This window comes from Pimephales promelas, chromosome 22, assembly GCF_988280905.1.
Source record: "Pimephales promelas chromosome 22, fPimPro1.hap1.1, whole genome shotgun sequence".
In the NCBI taxonomy this organism is placed as follows: Eukaryota; Metazoa; Chordata; class Actinopteri; order Cypriniformes; family Leuciscidae; genus Pimephales; species Pimephales promelas.
In genome coordinates, this window is record NC_142790.1 from 19,817,497 (window position 1) to 19,837,796 (window position 20,300).

The window sequence follows — 20,300 nt, forward strand, 5'->3', positions numbered from 1 at the left end:
TAATAGCCTAAGGATTTTATTTACACAAGTTACCTTAGCAAAAATGTTGCAAATAAAATGCTCTGGAAATATGTGTAGCTATGACTTAATGTATTGAATTTTATCTACGAAAGCAAACTCAAACCAAAGTTAGTTTCAATTATATTATATTAAAATATAAATACATTATGGAATGTAAAGGAATTTTAGTTGTGTTTGTTGTAAATACAAATTAAAGTGGGATCCGTGGTTTATCATGGTGGAAACAAATTTAGCTGAGACAAAACAATAAACACCCATAATATATAAGCCTATAAAAATGAATCGAAAAACGAAATAAATAGCGATGTGTGCGGTGGCTATAAGAACGTTTTAAAGCATGTAATGAACCACTGAATCATTTTGCACGGTTTCGTTCAAGAGAACCGATTCGCAGAAATAAGTCTCCTTCTCATCACCGACACCGGCCCCGTTCCGTTGGCCAGATACGGGCACTCACGCTGCTGATTTCGGAACCACATAGTGCTCTAACTGTCCCTGCCATAGAAAAATATGGTAAAAATAGTAGGAGTAGTAGGCCTATGTTAATATGTGGTTCCGATCTGAACTCAGCAAGCAAGCTGTCAATCGAAGAGCTGACGTGACCATTTTAGTGCCTGATTGAAATGCGACAGTTGGGCATACATCAGCCAAGTTTCGCAAATAAGCGTTGTACTTGTTAATTCAAAATACAGAAAGGGTTTTTATTTTTCGTTTTAAATTTTATCGTGTACGTAACTGACGTCAGGTTATATTATTACATCGGTTATTTAGGTTAGGACTGAGCGGGGACTGTCCAACGGGGTCCTAATTTGGGTCCTCAAGTCTAGGAAACAACAATAACAGCAGCTAGCAAGCAGAGTCGAAACGAATTATAATATAATTGAATGCCGTTAAAGTTTAAATAAAACATGGATGATAGTGAACTAGAGAGGTATGAATATCCTAAATATATATTATATATAGCTGTTTTCAACCAAACTATAGAGGGTCATTTTAAGAAGTTATGCTATATGTGCAACACTGTTATAGCACTAGGCTAACGGTCAGTGAAGACTGAAGAGGTATCTTATAACGTTTGGTAATAAATGTATGGCCAGGGATTATACGTGCCACTGCCTTGAAAAATTACTGTGAGAAAGTACAAAGCAATAGAGAAATATTGAATCTTGTCTCTGCTGCAGTCAGGATTGTCAATGAAACAGTACATGTTTCGTGTCCTTAGGTCACGCTATAAATCCTGTTAATATTCATTTCTCCCACAGGAAAGCAGTGGATGAGCTCCTTAAAGAAGCTAATAGAGCAAAAGTCCGTGCTCAGACTATGGGTCCTGCTGGCTGGTAAGTGTGGATAACCAGGTTAGAAAGATTTCTTTATCATAAATAAATGAATGAGTAATTCCCTTATGTAATTTGCGTCTGAAAGCTGGTTAAATCACTTTATTCTAGGATGAAATGTCCGCTGGGAAGTACAAACAAGCGCTTTCTGTTGAACACTCTTCGTTCCTCTGCTCTGACGCGTTCTTCTGAGAGAGGAAGGGATGAACATAAGTACAACAGAGTTTGTGAAAGACATCGTAAAACAGACTGTGAAAAGTGCAATCACAAAAAAGTCGAATCAAACAGAGGACACAATTCTCATTTTCACACTTCAAAACACCGCTCTTCGACACGCAATCATTCATCATCCAGAAGCCACTCCCCCAGCCTCTCCCGGAAGTCAGATAGGAGTCGATCTCGCTCACCAGTGCGGGACAGTTCTCCAGATGTCAAAAAATACACTGACAGAAAAAAATGATTCAACGGAGAATGTGTTTTGGGAATGGATGAAATATATACGTCTGGTCATGTTTGCTGAACAATATTATTAAAATAGCATTTTAAAAACAACTAAACAGACAGATTTTTATTATTGAGAAAGGCTGTGATTTATTATTTAATTTTTAACTTGAACGTCCGATTTTCAGAAGATTTTAAAACCTTATTGTGCTTTACAAATGTCTCTTCAGATGTTTATATATCCCTGACACTGGTTTAATAGAAACTCAAAAATATTATGTTATCTGAACATCATTAATTAGCCTAATGTGTGTGTGTGGTGGATTCAATGAAAGTGAAAGCAAACTTTTGATGGACAAAAATACATAAATAAGTGCACAAAATAAGCATGTCTAGTGAATTTTAACGGGAACTTGAGTAGGCAAATACAATAAAATAAAGACTCAAAAATATTTGTAATACAAAAAACTAAAGTAGCCTAAATAGCCAGAAAATATTATATATAAATATTATACATTTAATCAAAAAATAGCACGTGTAGCCAAAACTGCCTTCTCATTTACGTTTTATGAGACGAAGCATCTTGTGGGTGCAGACCGGGTTTATCAACATCTGATACGTATCGCTTTACATAACGCAATTGTACCATTATGATTTATCTACTCGTTTATAGCTGCACATTACTCCTACTCAAACATACAAGTGGTTCCAGAACGCTTTTGCGCGCGTCCCCTAACTGGTTTATTGCATTTTATCTAAAGTTTCAAAACGCATTTTAATTGCTACAGCCGATTTTATGTACCAGTGCCTTAAGTTGTGTATTTCCTCTATTGCATGGCAAAACTACATTAAATATCACTTTGCACCATTATTCCTCTCAAAACCTTCCATGGATATACTTCCAAATTGCGTCGTCTCACTCACGCTTCATAAAACCTTTTGTGCTCTTTCAACATTGTGAAAATAATCGCGGATAACGGTTTCCTTCCCTTTTCAAAAGAACTCATATATAAACACCATTAAGCGTCGTTACAAGGCTTGATTTGCGAGGAATGGATTTACCTGAACTTTATGATATCGCATGAGAGCCCCATTATGATAGCAGAGAAAGTGCCATTATTGTCATTTGAAGAGGCCCGTGTAAACACAGCACTAGGCTATGTCATGCAGTCTCCACTCCAATGTTGCTTGAACATAATAAAAATGTTTCAATTTTTTTATAGGCTAAATGTAAAAGATCGGGTGATTCATCCGTTAGCCTAATCTTAATACAATTTAAAATGCAACACATTTTATGTTAAAGGATGAAAGTTGATTTTGCTGAAGCCTAATGCTCCCCTTCTATTAAAAAACTTTGAATTTTTTTTAAAACTGCACGAAAAATACATAAAACATAACGCTTAAGTCTATTCAGATTGAAAATGATTGATTGTTTTGGATGCGTTTTTAGCATAGAAGACTTGGGGAAATTCCAATCACTTTTTTACGCTGCCCGTTTCTCTCTGGTTCTGACCTCTCCAAACAGCCCGGTGCGCGCATGCACGTTACGCACACACCTCTAACTAATCGAGTTTTGTTTTCTCTCCATGTTAATTCGTTTACACCGAACAGCTCGTTTTATTTAACCACGAGGACTTTAGTTTAATGGACCGTGGGCGGGTGTGCTTAATGGAAGGTAAGCTTGGTTGAAGACAACAGGGATGTAGCTTATGTGTGTAATGATTGCCCTTGCAGTATTCATATTTTACGTGACAAATACAAATACCTCTCTTAAATACACTTATAGGCATAATTTTGGGGCGCAGTCTGATAAAGTGTGACTCACAAGACACAAATTGGCACCATATAAGCTAAACGCAAATTAGCTATATTATTTTAAATACTTTGTAAACTTATTTGTGTGCTACGCTAAATCTCGAATAAAGTGCTACCATCCGAGAAACTGGCTTGGTCATCGTGATTTTTCCGAGTAAAAGCACCTAGATCAACATATTTTGTTGATCCCGGAACAACATCCGTCTGGAAATTTAGCCTTAACCCTACCCATAACCATAAGTTATCCATAAAATCAGAGGGAAGTGATGAATAACACTGATGTGAGCCACAACTCGACATAAGCTAAACCTGTCCCTCAAATTTGGTCGATCAGATTTGGGATATCTGGTCAAGATTGATGGATCACATTCACCATGGTGACCTCATGCCAACACTCGCATCTATTTACCGACAGCTGAAATACGCATTCTCAATATCATTTGCATAGTTGTTTAAGATTTAGCCAGTACATATGAAAAAAAGAAAAGGATTAGCCCCAACCGGTGGTAGACAAGCTACAGCTCAACTCGCACAATGCTTAATGACGTTGTTGTAACATTTTTTCCTTCAGGACAATAAAAAAAATCAGATAGGTTTTGATGATTTTGCCTCTGATAAGTGAAAATCGATCCTGTCTCTCCTCGGAAGTTGATGAGACAAATAGAGGAGCCCCGAACCATATAAAACTATAACTCCTTTATCAAACACTTTCAATGAGCTTTTATCTTCTTTTTTACCGGGTCGGTATTCAATGAAAAGTGTCAGCTTTTCCACGGGGAGCAGAGTTACTGATCCCCCGATTCACCTGTCTTTGTAGTAGTATTACAACTGCAGGTGTAGCACATAGTCGCAGGTAAATAGAGAGTGTTTGCCAAGGGCATTGATTTGAGCATGGTCAGTTCTGTTCAATTATTGTCAAACCGCGGGGCAGTCAAAAGGAAACACGAACAGAATCTACTGCCAGTTGACAGCTTTGTGTAAACAGTGAAAGCGATGGTGCAGCAGGGTCACATGGTCCCGGTGGCACACCTATGAGGCCCTAGAGCGGCGCCAGACGCTCAGACTGCAGGTAGAGCAGAGGTCCTGATCAGGGGCAGGGCGCTGGCTCATGTGCTCGAGTACAGCACGGTTTCCCCGGTCTGTGGCAATCATGAATCGGCAAGAGCACTATTACTCACCTAACCATCTGTACAAGGAATCTTGCGCCTTCCAGAGACACCCCAACGAAGACTACTGCCAAAACCCTCCACCGTGTTTGTATATGAGTAGACAGACTCAGTCCGTCTACGCCTCGCCGTCATTGGGCGCACAGGACCAGCCAAATCTTACCGACATTACCTCTTATAACATGTCGACCCGGGATGATCTAGCAGGGCCTCATCTTCATCTTCCTCAGACTCCACAGACATCTCTACAGACCCTCGGGGGTTACGGAGACTCTCTTGACCTGTGCGGGGATCGGAACAGATACCATCTTCCATTCCCGTGGATGAAGTCAACTAAATCTCACTCACACGCCTGGAAAGGACAGTGGACAGGTAACTCAGCCTAGGCCTACTTTGGTCATTCATTTTTACAGGTTTACCAAATAACTTTTATTAATACGAAAGTAGGCCCTAATGTCAAATTCATCCGCACGATCTCCAAACTCTCAGGCGCTTAAATCCATAGCATTTGCAAGTAGATAATTATTATAGGCTAATATTTCTAATGATCTAAACTGTTACAGCAGTTATTTACTACAGTTTAGGATACACATGATGTCCAAAATCGCCCATAAGAAGAATGCAGCAGAAATTAAGAATGTTAGTTTTTGATTCTTTGCTTCACTCTAGTATAAATTCATTTGTATTGCATAATTAATTCATTACAGCTGCCTGATTATTTTTTATTAGCCTACAACTATTCACAGGATAATTTTGAGAACAATATATTGTTTGGCTACAGTTATTGAAAAAATAATTATGATTAAAATCAATAGGCTATAAAATAAAATGATAATAAAATATACATAATAATTGTAAAAAGTTTAATGACAACAAAATAATTTACCTTCTACGTCGAATTTAGCCTAGGCTATATTATTGAACAAATATGTAGCCTATATAATATGGTTATTTTGGGATTAAAAATGATGACACAGATGTTAGCCTATACTTGACACTTGAAATGTCTCCAAAAGTGTGAAATTTGGACCAATGTAGAATTTTATTCTTGATTTATTTTGCTTTAAATAAATTAATTTTAAGACTAACTTTAATTCTTTAATTGGTATTTGATTAGAAAACGAATGAGAGGATATTATTGATGGAAATCCTAACAAAACAGCTGGTAATGTTACAAATATTTAGCGTTCAGATAGCCTAAATAATTATTTCAGAAAATGTTGATTCACGAGAGGCTGCTTAAAGCAATTCGACATAACGCTGTCAGAAAGATAACTTTTAAACTATTGGGTCTAGTCTTTAAAATCCTCAGAAGCACTTTACTAGCCTAAATGTCACTCATGTAGGCTACTTGTGTTTTAGGCCCTTACATGGTAGAGGCAGAGGAGAACAAACGCACGCGGACTGCTTACACCAGAGCGCAGCTGCTCGAGCTCGAGAAAGAGTTCCTCTTCAACAAGTACATCTCGCGCCCACGCCGCGTGGAGCTCGCGCTCACCCTCAGCCTCACAGAGAGACACATCAAGATCTGGTTCCAAAACCGACGCATGAAGTGGAAAAAGGAGGAGGACAAGAGGAGAGCCAGAGGAGTGGACCCCGAACAGGATTCCTCCATCACGTCCGGGGATTTGAAGGATGAGTCGTGTGTGGCCCCGGGAACTCTAGCGGGACCGCCTTCACCCCTGCACTCGCACGTATCTCCAGTTTCAAAAGACTCGTAAGAAATATGACTGTCCAAAAGAGACATCCGAGACTGTCTTCAATGCAATCTATCAGTCTGCCATCGATGATTGGAACTATAAGTGTGCAAATTGTGACTTTCCAATCCGTTCTCACAGTGACATTTGGTCAAATCCTGAATATTGGCAGTAGGGGGCGATCTCAGTTGCGCGAGAGACGAAGCTTCTATAGAGTCAATTTCGTGTTTTCTGTGCAGGTTAATCGAAATTCAGCACGCCATTGAAACACCAAATGTTAGGATAGGGCTATATTATTAGACATAGTCTAATAAAATTTGAATGGCTACTCATTTTTATAGCTAGATAGAAAATAAATAGTTTCTTAATTTAGGGAAATATACCTTTATCATTACAACATAATAATAACAATAATAATAATAATATTATGTAATAATACATAATAACATTTAGCCTATGCAGCTAGACCTACAAACCATGTAATAGCATGTGGGCAGTCATCAAGTGTTTTAATTTGGTGCTAACAAAATTAATAAAAGGGCAACCCCGTATGCCTACACTGCTGGGTTGTTTGAACCTAAATTTGGGTCAAATATGGACAAACTCAATTTAAACATTAAACTCAATGGTTGAGTTTGTCCATATTTGACCCAAAGATGGGTTAAACAACCCAGCATTATTTAGAGTGCACTCTAAACAATGCTGGGTTGTTTTAACCCAAAATTGGGTAAAATATGGACAAACAAATGTTGGGTTAAAAATGTAATTTAAATTTTTAATCCAATGTAGGCTACATTTTTAAATTATATTTTTGACCCAACATTTGGGTTTGTCCATATTTGACCCAAATTTGCGTTGAAATAGGCCAACCCAGCATTTTTAGAGTGTATGCTTAAAAGACCGCCAATTTAAAAAAAGAAATCACTATAGGGCTATACCCTGATACATCTGCAAGATGTCTGTTAAAGAGTGTTTCATCTGGAAAGCACATCTGAGAGACATCTTTAAGATGTCAGTTTTACCTATAAACATCTTAAAGACATTTTCTAAATCTATTTAAGTCAGGAAACGTCATAGTATTGCAGATGAGCAAACCCTCAAAAAAAAAAGTCCTCCAGACGTAAACGTAGGCCTACATCAGATAGACATCTCTGAGATGATGTTACATGAGAGTGCATCGAGAAAAAAGTGCATCGTGCTGCCATTATCATCACTTTATTTTATTATAGATTTACAAAGCACAAATAGGCTTAGGGTAGATCACAAATATATTATCTTATTGAGATAAGGGCCCTAAAACGTGGCTTATAAACGCCATAATATATTACTCAATTTATTTATACACTGCTTTTTTGAGGATTTTTTTATATTACACAAATTAAAACAATAGCCTATAGCTAGGCTACAATCAAGTAGAGAGAGGCAGTCAAACTTTTGTAAAGTTAACTTGAGGTAGGCTACAGTTTGGTTTGAATGTCAGATAGGACAATATTGTGTAACCTGAGGCTACAGATTTTTTTAACCTCTTCGATCGCGAGCTCCCGCTCCGCTGCACAATCATTCTCCAGGCGTTCAGACAGTCGGCGCATAATATCCGCTTTGTTGTTGAGACGGGCGCATATGACGAAAGGAAAGCCAAAGCGTTCCCTGTACTCCGAGTTTAGACGGTGCATGAGCAGAATCTCTGCGGAATCCAGTGCGGTCATACCGGCTTGACCCTGCTCTTCTCGAGACTCGCGTGTTAGTGTCCCGCTCTGGAGATCTCGGCCCGCCAAATCAGGATGACACCGCAAAATGCCCACTTTACCTGAACACATGTAATGTACTTTTATTGTATATAAACCAGTAAATAAATTATTGTGTTTAAAACTTAAGAAAACGTGATACCAAATGTTGTTAAGTTGATAAAGCAGAAAAAATAGCATACCCGAGTCTGACAGGCTGTCAATGAATTCCGTTATGTGAGCCTCGATGTCTGTTAGATCTTTGAAAGGCCGATTGGACCATATTGCTGCAGAAATGATGGGGCATTTCTCAACCACATTACCGAATAGTTCCACAAATTCTTCATACGTGAGAGCATTTACAGCCCTTATATCCATAGCTCCGGCGCGTGTCCTCTACAAACTGTAGCCTACTGGAAATGGCTAAAGCCAATATTGGACGAGGTCATTGTCCGTTGGGGCAAGTACCCTAGCTTTCCCATTTAATATCAGTTAATTTTATTCGTAATGTAGCGCAATGCGGAGGATGCCAAAAATACCAATACCCCGGTTAACATTTTTGACCTTCTGTCTATGTTGGAGTAGGCTAATTTTAAGCCAGTGTGTTCAAAATGTGATTCAAACTAGTTACAAGTGTCTGCTATCACATGACATAACTATTATATTTGCAACACAAACAGAAAATGCATGGTTTAGTTTCAAACACGAGGAGTGAAATGTTACAATTCACCCCATTAGTTGTAACATACCCCTGGGGTGAGATTATGAGATCCACCGGGGTGATGTAACAATGCAAGGATTTTGAAGAAGAAAAAAAAAGATTTTGAAGCTTTTTGTTCAATACTGACTTTTCATTATAGCTAACTGATGTGTGTGTCTCTCTCTCTGTGTGTGTGTGTGTGTGTGTCACTCTTAGTCATAGTAATTGATAATTATACGTTTAACTTAAATTAAAAAAATTGTTTGTGTGTAGTCTTGTTTGTTACTGGATACGCACTTTTTCCGAGCCCGCACAGGATGGAGGAGCCTCGAGTCTCGCTGCATCCTGCGGTGGATATCCAACCCGGCCCCATCCAAGTGTGACGTCAGAAGATACCACGCCCATGCCCAAATTGGACACATTCTCGTTAACGTTTAAAAACAGGAAGAACTATCGAGAAGAGAGGACTAGAAGACGAAGGTAACTGCGAAACAAAATGCACAAAACACACTTGCGGTTTTAGTACACTGTTTAACACGCCCAGCGGCGTCACGTCACGAAAGTGCGGACTAGTCTGCAGTGCACCATGTCGCCCTCTTCTGTAGGTCTATGAAATAAACACTTTCAAAGTCAACGCATTCCATAACGGAGCAATTCCACGAGGGTCCTCATCATCGGTGCTCGCTCGGGCGCTAACTGAGGTTACAAAGAAATATGAGACAAAAATGAACAATTTGTTTTATTTGTTTTTATTTGCTCTGTTGCATCTTACTTAAACCTTACACATAATCATTTTTCAACTCCAGCATAAAAATAACAATTATCCCTTTTCAATTATTATATCCACTCATTCACTGTCTCAGTGCTCTCGAAAGCTAGGCTTAACAATGATTACATTACAATTAATACTTTATCACTTTAAGCAATGGAACTGAAAAAGTTAATTTTGTTTATAGAAATCTGCAAAATTGTCCAAATCAAATTTGTGTTACAAGAGATTATAAGCATACCTACTGTAAGCATATTAGACTATTTTTACATGATAAATAATATTAAATGAAATTATTAAGCCATAAATGTTTTAAAGGTTGAATAAATAGATTTTTTCTTACAAAAATAGAGCAATTTATTTATTTATTAGTCAGCAAATGCAGCAAAAATAACATAATACTGTCCAGATCTGTTACTCAAACAGCAACTTTTATCATCCTTCATTATGGTACAGAAGCAGGTTAGATTCTAAATTTCTATTTTAAATTTGGAAGATTTGTTATAGCTTGCGGAACAAAACAACATTCAAATAGTATTTTTAACATTGTTTACACCCATAAAAAATAACAAATTAACATCTGATAGCCGAATCAGGGTTAACAGGCCTTAATCTAAAATTATTAAACATATTTTTGGCGGTACAATAAATGTTACATAACAATTCCTTCCACAATTTCTCTTGAAACTGAAAATGCTATGTGTAAGTGGTATTGGAAGCACAAAATATGCATTAGTTTTCCCAATGCCAGACATAATCAAGGCTTAAACTCATTCAAACAAGAGGTTCAGTTCGGACTACTCCAGGACTGTCCACAGATTTGTCTTCATCTGAATTCTCAGTGTTGGACTGGAAGGCATCCTGTTTGTTCTCCATCAATGTAGCATCAGGGGTCATCGGTGCATTCTGGTATGTTACTTCAATGTGGCAGGATCCTCCAAAATTGTAATATAGCTGTAGACAGATATCACAGTAAATATCCGCCAGCAATGTTACCATATTTTAAATATAACTTCTAATATATAAATTAATAAAGAGAGAGTCACCCTCTCTTCCAAAGCAGCCAGCTCTTTTTCCATGAAAGCCACAAGCTTTGAGAAACAAGGTCGATCTGCAGGATCCAGTGTCCAGCAGCGACACATAACGCTGTATCTAAATAAACACAAACACCAGACTATAATAAGTACTGCATAAGAAATGTTATGTTAATTTTGTATATATATATATGCGCACACACATACATATATATACAGGATATATCAATTAGATTTTGATTTTGATTAAAAATACTTACATAGATTCTGCTGCATAATAGGGTTGCTCCATTTGATATCCACTTTCAATCATTCTGTAGAATGAGCTATTCACAGTTATACCAGGATATGGGGTGACTCCTAATAGACATGAATAGTGAGTAAAAATAACAAAACTCTGTGTTCTTTTAGTCAGGAATGATTTCTAGAAATGTTCTTGTTTAAAAGTTAAGCTGTTTTGACAGCAAAGAGAGACACCTAGAGAAAAGATTTCCCATAGAAGAATGCCATAGGCCCAGACGTCGCTCTGCATAGTGTACAGCCCTTTGAAAATACTCTCAGGAGCCATCCACTTCACGGGCAAACGCACCTGCAAAAATAGCATGTAAACAATTACAAGTCAACTAAATGAAGACCAGTATCATATATGCACCCAAAATACCTACATTTCCTCTTACGACGTAGTTGGAATCATATTCAATGTCTCTGGCAAGGCCAAAGTCGCCAATCTTCACTTGCCTGCCATGTGTCACCAAAACATTTCTGGCTGCCAAGTCCCTATGGATACACTGTAGGCAGAATATTGTTTGCAAAAGCCTTGCATTGACTATACAACGATATGAGAAAACAAATCAAGATTAACCATTAAATAGTGGGAGGGAGGGGGGATGGGGGAAATAAGAAAGGTGTCAGTTTCATTTCTGAAATAGGAGGAAGTAAAAGTTTCTGGATCAGAAAGATAAGCTCACATTTTTAGAGGACAGGAACTCCATGCCCTTTGCAACTTGAAAAGAGAAACTCAGGAGGTCATCATAGGTGAGACTCTGAAGTTCCTCTTCTTGAAGTTTGTCTTCACATTCAAGCATTTCTTTACAGAATTGACATAAAACAATTTAGTTATTGTATTAATTATTCTTAGTTAGTTGGTTACAAATAACAAACAAAATGATCATATTGACATTCTGCAATCAAGTTTTGCTTTAAGCCCCTATTGCGCTTTTTTGAACATTGCCTTTCATGCAATGTGTAGTATAGCTGTTTGAGAATATAAAAAGGTCCTACATAGGATTGTTACGAATTTGCATAATGGTCTGCATTGGCAGCCCACAAACAGCATGACTCCCCCTAGTTGTAGCTGAGAACTTAGAGAGACTGAATTCTTTATCGAACAGTTTCAGACTGTGGGAAAAGAGGTGATGCTGCGTTGTATATTATGAGAAAATTAAAGTGTTTTTTTTTTAACCTTGGATGCATGTAAGCCTATTGTAGGAAACCTAAAAAACAAGATTAGGAACCTTTAAAATACCATAATAGGGGCACGTTAATTCTATGAATTGATGTTTTATGCAAACATGCATGCATGGTTTAATAAATGAAACAAGTTAATATGAAATCTTATTTTTGCATGTAAACCTATTGTAGGAGACCTAAAAAACAAGATTAGGAACCTTTAAAATACTGTAATAGGGGCAAATTAATTATATGAATTGATGTTTTATGAAAACATGCATGCACTGTTAATATGTTAATAAAGTTAATATGAATTAATACAATTAGTAGGTAATAAAGTCAATCATCAAAGTCAAAGTCATTAGTCAATAAAAACATGAGTTGTCAATTTTTTTAAAGTAATAAAAGTTGCATAATTCACTTGTTTTAAAACCTCTCAAATTTCCCTTTTTTCCACATACCCTCAACAGTAGACACTGAGCTGATGCTGGGACTGAGGAGCGCCTCGATCTCCTGTCCTTTGCTTGTAAGAGCCATGTGCGGGCATGGGTTGTTATCAGGCTCGTACTCACTGAGGAGAAACGGCAAGGAGAGAGAAGCACATGGTCTTTTACAGTAACTGCATGACAGTTTATTCAGTTATGTACACCCTTAGATTTACGGTTCCCCTTCTGCACACAATATTCATTTCCCTCTGTTCCACACGGGGCTTTATTTTTTCTTTTCTTTTTTTTTTTTTTTTTTTTTTTTGCTTTGTCTAAAAGGCCACTAATGTAATTCACTTTTTAGTGGACTCTCATGCAAACCTGGAGTTTCTCTTCTGCTGGTAGTTGTGGTAGAGGCCCCTGAATCTGTCCCTGTTGAAAGCGTCTGTCAGATATTTGTGAAAACGTTCCCTGTTGCTCTTCAGGTAGTTCAAGAGATCTCCGTTACAGCAATATTGGAATATCAGGTAAATAGGACCTGCAAAATAAAAATAAAAATATTGTTGGTTTAACTTAAAAAAAACAAGTAACCTGGTTGCCTTAAAATTTTAAGTTCATTGAAATGGAAAAAATGAGTTAATACAATGAAGGAGATTAATTTAATCACCAGAAACTCAAAATATTAAGTTATCTGAACTATACATAAATTACCGGTAAGTTGATTTGACAAAAGAAAAAATGTTGTGATTACAAATCATGAAAATATTTTTTTTTACACACTAGTATTGATTTGAGTTCAAGTCACCATGAAATCAAAATGGACACATCTTATTTTTTCATGTAATATTACAGTATTTATAAATATACATATTTTTTTTTATAAAGTTATGTTCCCTCGTAATCTTTAATAAAAATAACTTTCCCTGGTAAAACTGATGGTGGTTGAGGAGAGACGCCAAAATGATTGTAAAGCACTTTGGTAGTACAAAGTTTTAAATAAATGCCTCGTTCATTCATTCCTCATGCAGCGATATCTCTTTTCTTCTCTGATGACGTGTTGACTGGTGTGAGGCCAGCATAACCTTTCACTCACATGACATCACAGCGATAGCAAACCACAACCATCCAATCAATTCCCAATGGACCAAAACAAGTCCTACATTTGTTCTTGTTTGAGAAGCCGTTTCACTCGGATAAGTATGTCACATTAGAGAAGAAAAGACTATAAAATTAATTTATTATGTGAGAAGAAAGAGAGTTTAGATTGCTGAGACATGGAAACTTGTCATGCAGGAGGTCAAACCTTCAACCGACCAATCAGAATCAAGTATTCAAGAGAGATTCAGAAACCCATGACTTCTCCAAACCTTACCTGTGCCTGTGCAAGCTCCGAGCAAGTTGACAATGTTTTCATGGTGTCCAATATGAGTAAGCATTTTCAGTTCAGACATCAGAGCTTCCTTCTCAATTGCCTGGTGCTTGTCTGTTTGATGCAAGTTAACAATACGAAGTACACATTTTACCAACATATTCCCAAAATGCCAATGGCGTACACAATTGATTGATTTCGTTTTGTAGAGATATTCATGGCAGTTTGGCCATTACGTACCCTTTAACATTTTTACTGCTACCTGAATGGAGACTCCCGGCTTGCTGATCCCATATGCTGTAGCCTGCACAACCATCCCAAAAGCACCAGATCCTAGCTCATTCCCTTTGGAAAGAACACAGAAGGAATTAGTAACACCTAATAAGTTATTTCTAGCAAGTCAAAAGAAGGTGGTTCCTGGTCTTTACCAAGCTCGAGATTTTCTCGTGGAAATTCCCATTTCAGATCATACTTAAACTCCTTGAAATCAATGTATATGTAGTCATTGTCGTTGGGTCCGACCATCTGAATCATCTGGATCTGACACTGGTAGGCAGGCTTCTGTGACAAAGGAGTGTATGTTTCAAGAGTTAAGATCCATGATTCTTGGTGTTTGTCATCAGAGACAGCACATTTACCTTAACTCTGATGAAGATGATTAAGGCAAAGATGACCACGAGGAGTATGAAGATGAGCAGAAAACAAATCACGTATTCAATGCGGAATGCTGAGGAAAAAGAGAGTGATAACCTGCGTATGAATAAAATCGGCAACATTTTAAGCCTGCGTCTGCTAACCAAACCGACTCTCAATGCTAACCATGTTTCTAACTAAAATGAGGATTGCTCTAACCAATTTCAGGAGTGTTCAATTTGCAGACTTACTCGTTTGCAGTAGTATTTGTTCACTGCAGCCAGTCCCTGCTCTGTTAGTGATGCAGCATTTAATAAGATGGTCCTCCCTGTTTGAGTGTGGTCTGGCAAAGTGAATTTTCTTCAGACAGAACTGATCTGAATCAATGAACTTGGGCTGGGCAACAGGCATCTCTTCCCACTCTTTAGGGTCAATACATCTGCGAAAATATTCATAGGTCAATTCGTTTGCAAACAATGGCGTGTTTCAGAAGAGAAATTGGTTATAAGTCATGTATATGTTAAAATAAGCCTACAAACAAATGACTTGTATTTCTTATGATGTCTTGATGACTTACTTAGCATGTGATGGGCAGATCTTCCAAGAGACAGTCACAGGTAGAGAGCTTTCAGTCTCACAAATGGTGAAGTTTGAGTCTTTGTGAATTGTAATTATAGGAATGTCTGCAAAATCATTGCATATTAATATACAATATAGTCAACATTTGAAGTGGATCAAAAAAATTAATCAAAGTTGTCCTAAGACAAGAATGGGTCTTGTTCAAAAATCATCCACTTCAAATGTTGACAACTGTATTTCACATTTAACATATCTTTTTTAAAACTGTTTGTGACCACTTACCTATAATGCAGAGAGACATGTTCCTCGTGACACTATATTCTTGAGTCATTAGTTTCATTTGATATTGGCCCGGTTCAGAGTTACACATCTCAAAAGTACTAAAGAGAGAATGAACAAAATAAGTCAACACAACAACACTCTAAAATGGATTAAAATGGACGGCATGAGGTAAATACCTATTAAAATCAAGGTGGTGGGTCTCTCTTCCCTGTATTTTGGTTTGATTTGGTGTAATCCAGTGACACTGGGCTTTTGGGAAGGAGAACACCAGAGCCTGGAAGCAAAAGCTTGCCTTATTTCGTGCTAGGATGCTGTTGTTCTCATTCAACTGCAATATGTCGATTTTGTCATTTTCTGTCAAGGAAGGATTGCCAATAGAGGAGGGGCAAAAATATCATTTTTATTATTGTTTTTTGCAAAATAAATTGTCTCAATTTATAGTAAAAAACTTCTGTATTACTCTATAATCACATTTATTCAAATAAAAAATGGCTTTTCTTACCAAGGACCTTGACATAGGTGTTCCCGGAGTGGCTGTTTTTAGATGTGCAGATGTACTCCCCACTATGCATCACATTAACTGATTCGATAAAGAAGTGCTCTGTCCAATCAAAAAAATATAATGATGGAATTCCCTTGACCTGAATTAAGGGCATACAATACAAGTCAAAGCATTAGCAAACTGAGCAGTGAAACAAGGATATTTCTTCATGGTTTCCATCCATATCTTACTACTGTGTTGTTGAAGTGCCATCTCAGTTCAGGGTTTATTTTAGAATTTATGGTGCAACGGAGTAGCAGAGACCGACCAGATTTCAGGAAAATCGTCTTTTGCCCATCCACTTTCGTATTAAGATCTGAAGGAAAACGAAATAATTTGTTAATGTATAAAATTAACATAAACTCTATGTTGTACATTTATATAATGAGGTCGCTGACACTATTTCAACAATGTCTTCTTGTCTCATGACCCACAGACCACAAAGATTGGAAAAAGTTTTGGGTCGGTTTGACTAAAAAACCAATACTTTTATTCAACAGGGATGCATTAAATTGATTAAAAGTAAAGACATTCATAATGTTACAAAATATTTCTATTTCAAATAAACACTGCTCTTTTTATTCATCAAATAATCGGGAAAATGATTCATTGCTCATAATAATAAAAAAAAAGAGCAGCAAATCATATTAGAATGATTTCTGAAGTATCATGTGACACTGAAGTAATGATGCTGAAAAATCAGATTTGCCATCACAGGAATAAATAAAAATGTAAAATACATTAAAATAGAAAACAGTTATTCTAAATTAACTATTGTAAAAAAAAACAAATGACGTACCGTAGTGATGGAGCTCAGTGCATTCTTCTCCCAGTGAATTACAGGCACAACACTTCATATTTGGAGTGTTAGGATAATAATCATAACTCATCAAAATACTCTCCGTCTTATACCACTTATTTGTCATGCCCTCCTTTGGTTTTGTGCTAAATGGAAAACAATCAATCGAAATATTATATTAGTGATTCATTTAATAAATTCTCCCTACACGGAACCATCCCTTCAGAAGCAGTATCTAAAACAAAAGACTTTATATTACCTGTTACCATACCACCTGATGGTTGGTTTTGGGTTCCCCTCAGAAGTACACACTAATTGAGCTATATTGCTGCTCCCTTCTTTTGCAATAGCTTTGAGCACTGGAACTGATGGCCTTCCTATAGAGACAACAAAGAGACGTCTTAAATGAAACAACTCAAACAGGGTAAAGTGATGGATTAGATCAGATGCAAATAGATTTTTTATGTGTAATTTCTTACTTTGTTGTGATTGAATGACTGTAACACTATGATTGCCACATATTACAGTGTATATTTCATTTCCAAATCTCTCAGTGTTCTGTAATGGATCCACAGAGGAATTTATCCTGCAGAATGCAAAAGATTTCGATCAATTATTCATTTTTACATCAGGTGATGTGTTAGAGTTGCCTAATTTATTCAAACCTTCATTAAACAATCATCATCCACCCAACACAAACCTTTGGTAGCAGAGACATTTAAGCCCCTCTGGTTTGTTTAGTTGGCATCCACTATAAATTTCCACAGTTTGTCCTTCAGTGACGTTCAGTTTGATTGGGTCAGAACTCATCAAGTCAGTGTCGTCCAATGTGCATCTTACGGTCTGAAAACAAAAGACGTGTAGACTTAACAACCATCAATGCTGGAAAAAGAGCCTGACAGTAATGTAAAATCCAAAGCGCTGTGGTCATTACTGCAAAAATCATCAGTTCTGCTTTTATTTCTGCTTTGTAACTGCTTAAAAACCTGGATGAACATTGGTATAAATGCAAGATAAACGATCTAATGCCCTTTCTTACAGAAACGTGTTACAAATAATTACAATAAACCTATAGCTATTGCAGTTCATTACGCAAAAAGGGTATTCAAATGTTTAATTCTAATAAAATTTAACAATGAAATAATTCCAGATTTTATATGTGTGTTATTAAATGGATTTTTTACTAAACACAGTGAAATTTCATTAACAATTTACTACACTTTACAACAAGGTCTCGTTTAATAAGAAGGCCTATAACATTAAAAAATGTGCAATACATTTGTTGTATTGCACAACAACAATAATCTTTGGTGTTAGTTAATAAAAATCCAAATGTTCATTGTTTGTTCATGTTAGTCCAGTGCATTAACTAATGTTAATAAATGCAACTTTTTTTTTTTAAATGTTGAACTAATGCTGCAAGAATTGTTCAGTAGTTAACAACAAATGATTTTTTAAAATACATTTTTCCATCGTTTACCATCTTAACTACTCCTTAATAAAATAATGTAAAATCACATAAATAGCCAAAATTAAAACTGTGATGACATCATCATCTCTTATCTCCTTTTTCAAACCGTACCACTGAATGTTAATGGTCTTAAACAGAATGTTTAAGTCTTACAAAAATGTGCTTTGTTAATTTTTTTAAATAGGCTAAACGGAAAAGGCATTTGTGATCCTATAGCATATTCAAATAGCATGACGTTTACTGTTAAGGCAAAACTCGCGAGGGAATAGTTATCGATTGGCATCTCACTCAACCCTGCGGCATGTGTGGCCCAGGTAAAGCTAAAATATTCGGAAGGAGTCAGAAAACTGTGTGCAGAAAGCTGTTCCGAGCCAGTACGGAGCTGATCAGAATAACTTACCGATCCATCAGTGTCACATTGTGAACGAGTCTCAGTTGAAGCGTCCGTCATCGCGCTGCCTCGAGATCCCAAGTGCAGCACGAGCAACACTTCGGTGCGAGATAAGAACAAAACAAATGTGAGAGAAAAGAACTGAACATAATTCAATTGACTAGACCTTCAATTAAAGGAATAGATGTATGACAGAAATTAGACTAAATTAATCACACACGAATAATCCATTAAAATGCGCACTTCTTAACTCAAGCTAGCTAATAAATATACCGGTTCAGTGATAAAAATTTACTGAAAAAAATATTTTGTCCGACTTACCCACCAAAAGCCTCTTTCCTGGACGCATTGCGTGAATGCATAACAGTTTCTTCCTCGACCCTTGTGTGATCATGAAATAGGATGGACAGCGAACAGAGACGCAAAGACTTTCACTTCAGCATGACACAAAACATCCCTTCTTAATAAGGCTCAAAGGCATTCTCTTCAGCACATGACACACCAAACATCACTTTAGTGACGTTTAGCACTTCTTTAAATGCAGGTTGGGTATCACTTCCAGCAACTTAAAACAATAAGTCTTTTGGCAAGTAGATTGTTTATTATATTTCTGGTAGCCTATATTGGCCTTTTGAATTTGAGATTTTTTCTTTGACAGCAGCCTATTTGCAGCCTAATAATAATAAAAATAGATTAATGATAATAAAATGACTACTTAATTATAGTACAAATTATACAATAAATAGATAGATAGATAGAGAGAGAGAGAGAGAGAGAGAGCGAGAAAGAGAGAGAGAGAGAGAGAGAGAGAGAGAGAGAGAGAGAGAGAGAGAGAGAGAGAGAGAGAGAGAGAGAGAGAGAGAGAGAGAATCCTGAGGCTCCAAAACAGACTTTAATCAGACTAACAATAATCAGTCTCAGGAGGACACCGATTCCCTCACACAGAATCTGGCCCAACCAAATGATTAATGATCAAAAAGAAGGATACTTTGCTTATTTGAATAAAACACACACAAGTAAACTGCAATGTTATTTGGCCCTAAACAGAGATCGCACAACAGCAGAATACCTGAGCACAGTCAGAGATGACAAACTGAGGAAAAATATGAAAAAGTACAGACTGAGACAACAGCCTGGCTTTAAAGAAAGGATACAGACAAAGCTGAGAGAGCAGGTTATGTATGTAGTCAAGAGCTACACTTCTTAACCACCTGCCCAAAGGTGAATTTGGACACTTGCCCAAATTTGAAATTATTTAGGCTACTTGGTGAAAAAGAGACTGCAAGGCATTGTAAATTCGTGGGACAAAAATAGTACAAACATTTGTAAAAAAAAATAGGACAAAATCAAATTTGAATAATCCAGATTAAAACAACACATGTCCACACACACACACACTGTACTTCTGTTCTGTTTTTCTACGTTTGTTCATCACACAATTTGCTCTCCTTTGTTCATTTTTATTTTTCCTGCTCATATGCTTTGGCAGTACAATGTACAATTTGTCATGGCAACAAGGCTCATTTGAATTGAGTAACTAAACTGAATTGAAATGAATTGAGAGCAAAGTGCAAAGCAAAATTCTTTATTTTTTAAGCACTCAATCTTAGAGGACATTAACATTACAAATCTCTTAAGTATAACATTTAATTAAGCAGAT

General features: G+C 36.8%; 4 protein-coding genes across 4 annotated transcripts; 2 read left to right on the forward strand and 2 right to left on the reverse strand.

Annotated features, from left to right (window-relative positions):
* The first annotated feature begins 796 nt into the window (after window positions 1-796).
* Window positions 797-1,912, forward strand: LOC120476077 (uncharacterized). The gene is made up of 3 exons (XM_039667022.2): window positions 797-952; window positions 1,284-1,358; window positions 1,467-1,912. Exons 1-3 carry the CDS (start codon window positions 930-932, stop codon window positions 1,813-1,815), a joined length of 447 nt encoding a protein of 148 aa, XP_039522956.2. The 5' UTR covers window positions 797-929; the 3' UTR covers window positions 1,816-1,912.
* Window positions 1,913-2,038: 126 nt separating this feature from the next.
* pdx1 (pancreatic and duodenal homeobox 1) lies at window positions 2,039-7,210 on the forward strand. Its single transcript, XM_039667021.2, has 2 exons — window positions 2,039-5,149; window positions 6,140-7,210. The coding sequence occupies exons 1-2, from the start codon at window positions 4,720-4,722 to the stop codon at window positions 6,496-6,498; spliced, it is 789 nt and encodes a 262-aa protein (XP_039522955.2). The 5' UTR covers window positions 2,039-4,719; the 3' UTR covers window positions 6,499-7,210.
* A 468-nt stretch (window positions 7,211-7,678) lies between these two features.
* Window positions 7,679-8,892, reverse strand: urad (ureidoimidazoline (2-oxo-4-hydroxy-4-carboxy-5-) decarboxylase). Its single transcript, XM_039667024.2, has 2 exons — window positions 8,402-8,892; window positions 7,679-8,281 (listed from the first exon to the last, which is right to left on the reverse strand). Exons 1-2 carry the CDS (start codon window positions 8,574-8,576, stop codon window positions 7,932-7,934), a joined length of 525 nt encoding a protein of 174 aa, XP_039522958.2. The 5' UTR covers window positions 8,577-8,892; the 3' UTR covers window positions 7,679-7,931.
* A 739-nt stretch (window positions 8,893-9,631) lies between these two features.
* On the reverse strand, window positions 9,632-19,145 carry flt3 (fms related receptor tyrosine kinase 3). Its single transcript, XM_039667023.2, has 24 exons — window positions 18,962-19,145; window positions 18,650-18,738; window positions 17,479-17,621; window positions 17,258-17,364; window positions 17,038-17,155; window positions 16,779-16,924; window positions 16,171-16,295; window positions 15,941-16,079; window positions 15,615-15,792; window positions 15,439-15,536; window positions 15,155-15,260; window positions 14,829-15,016; window positions 14,583-14,671; window positions 14,373-14,505; window positions 14,185-14,289; window positions 13,948-14,058; window positions 12,957-13,113; window positions 12,612-12,721; window positions 11,670-11,788; window positions 11,367-11,489; window positions 11,179-11,290; window positions 10,962-11,061; window positions 10,714-10,819; window positions 9,632-10,621 (listed from the first exon to the last, which is right to left on the reverse strand). The coding sequence occupies exons 1-24, from the start codon at window positions 19,032-19,034 to the stop codon at window positions 10,442-10,444; spliced, it is 2,955 nt and encodes a 984-aa protein (XP_039522957.2). The 5' UTR covers window positions 19,035-19,145; the 3' UTR covers window positions 9,632-10,441.
* Between the last annotated feature and the right edge of the window lie 1,155 nt (window positions 19,146-20,300).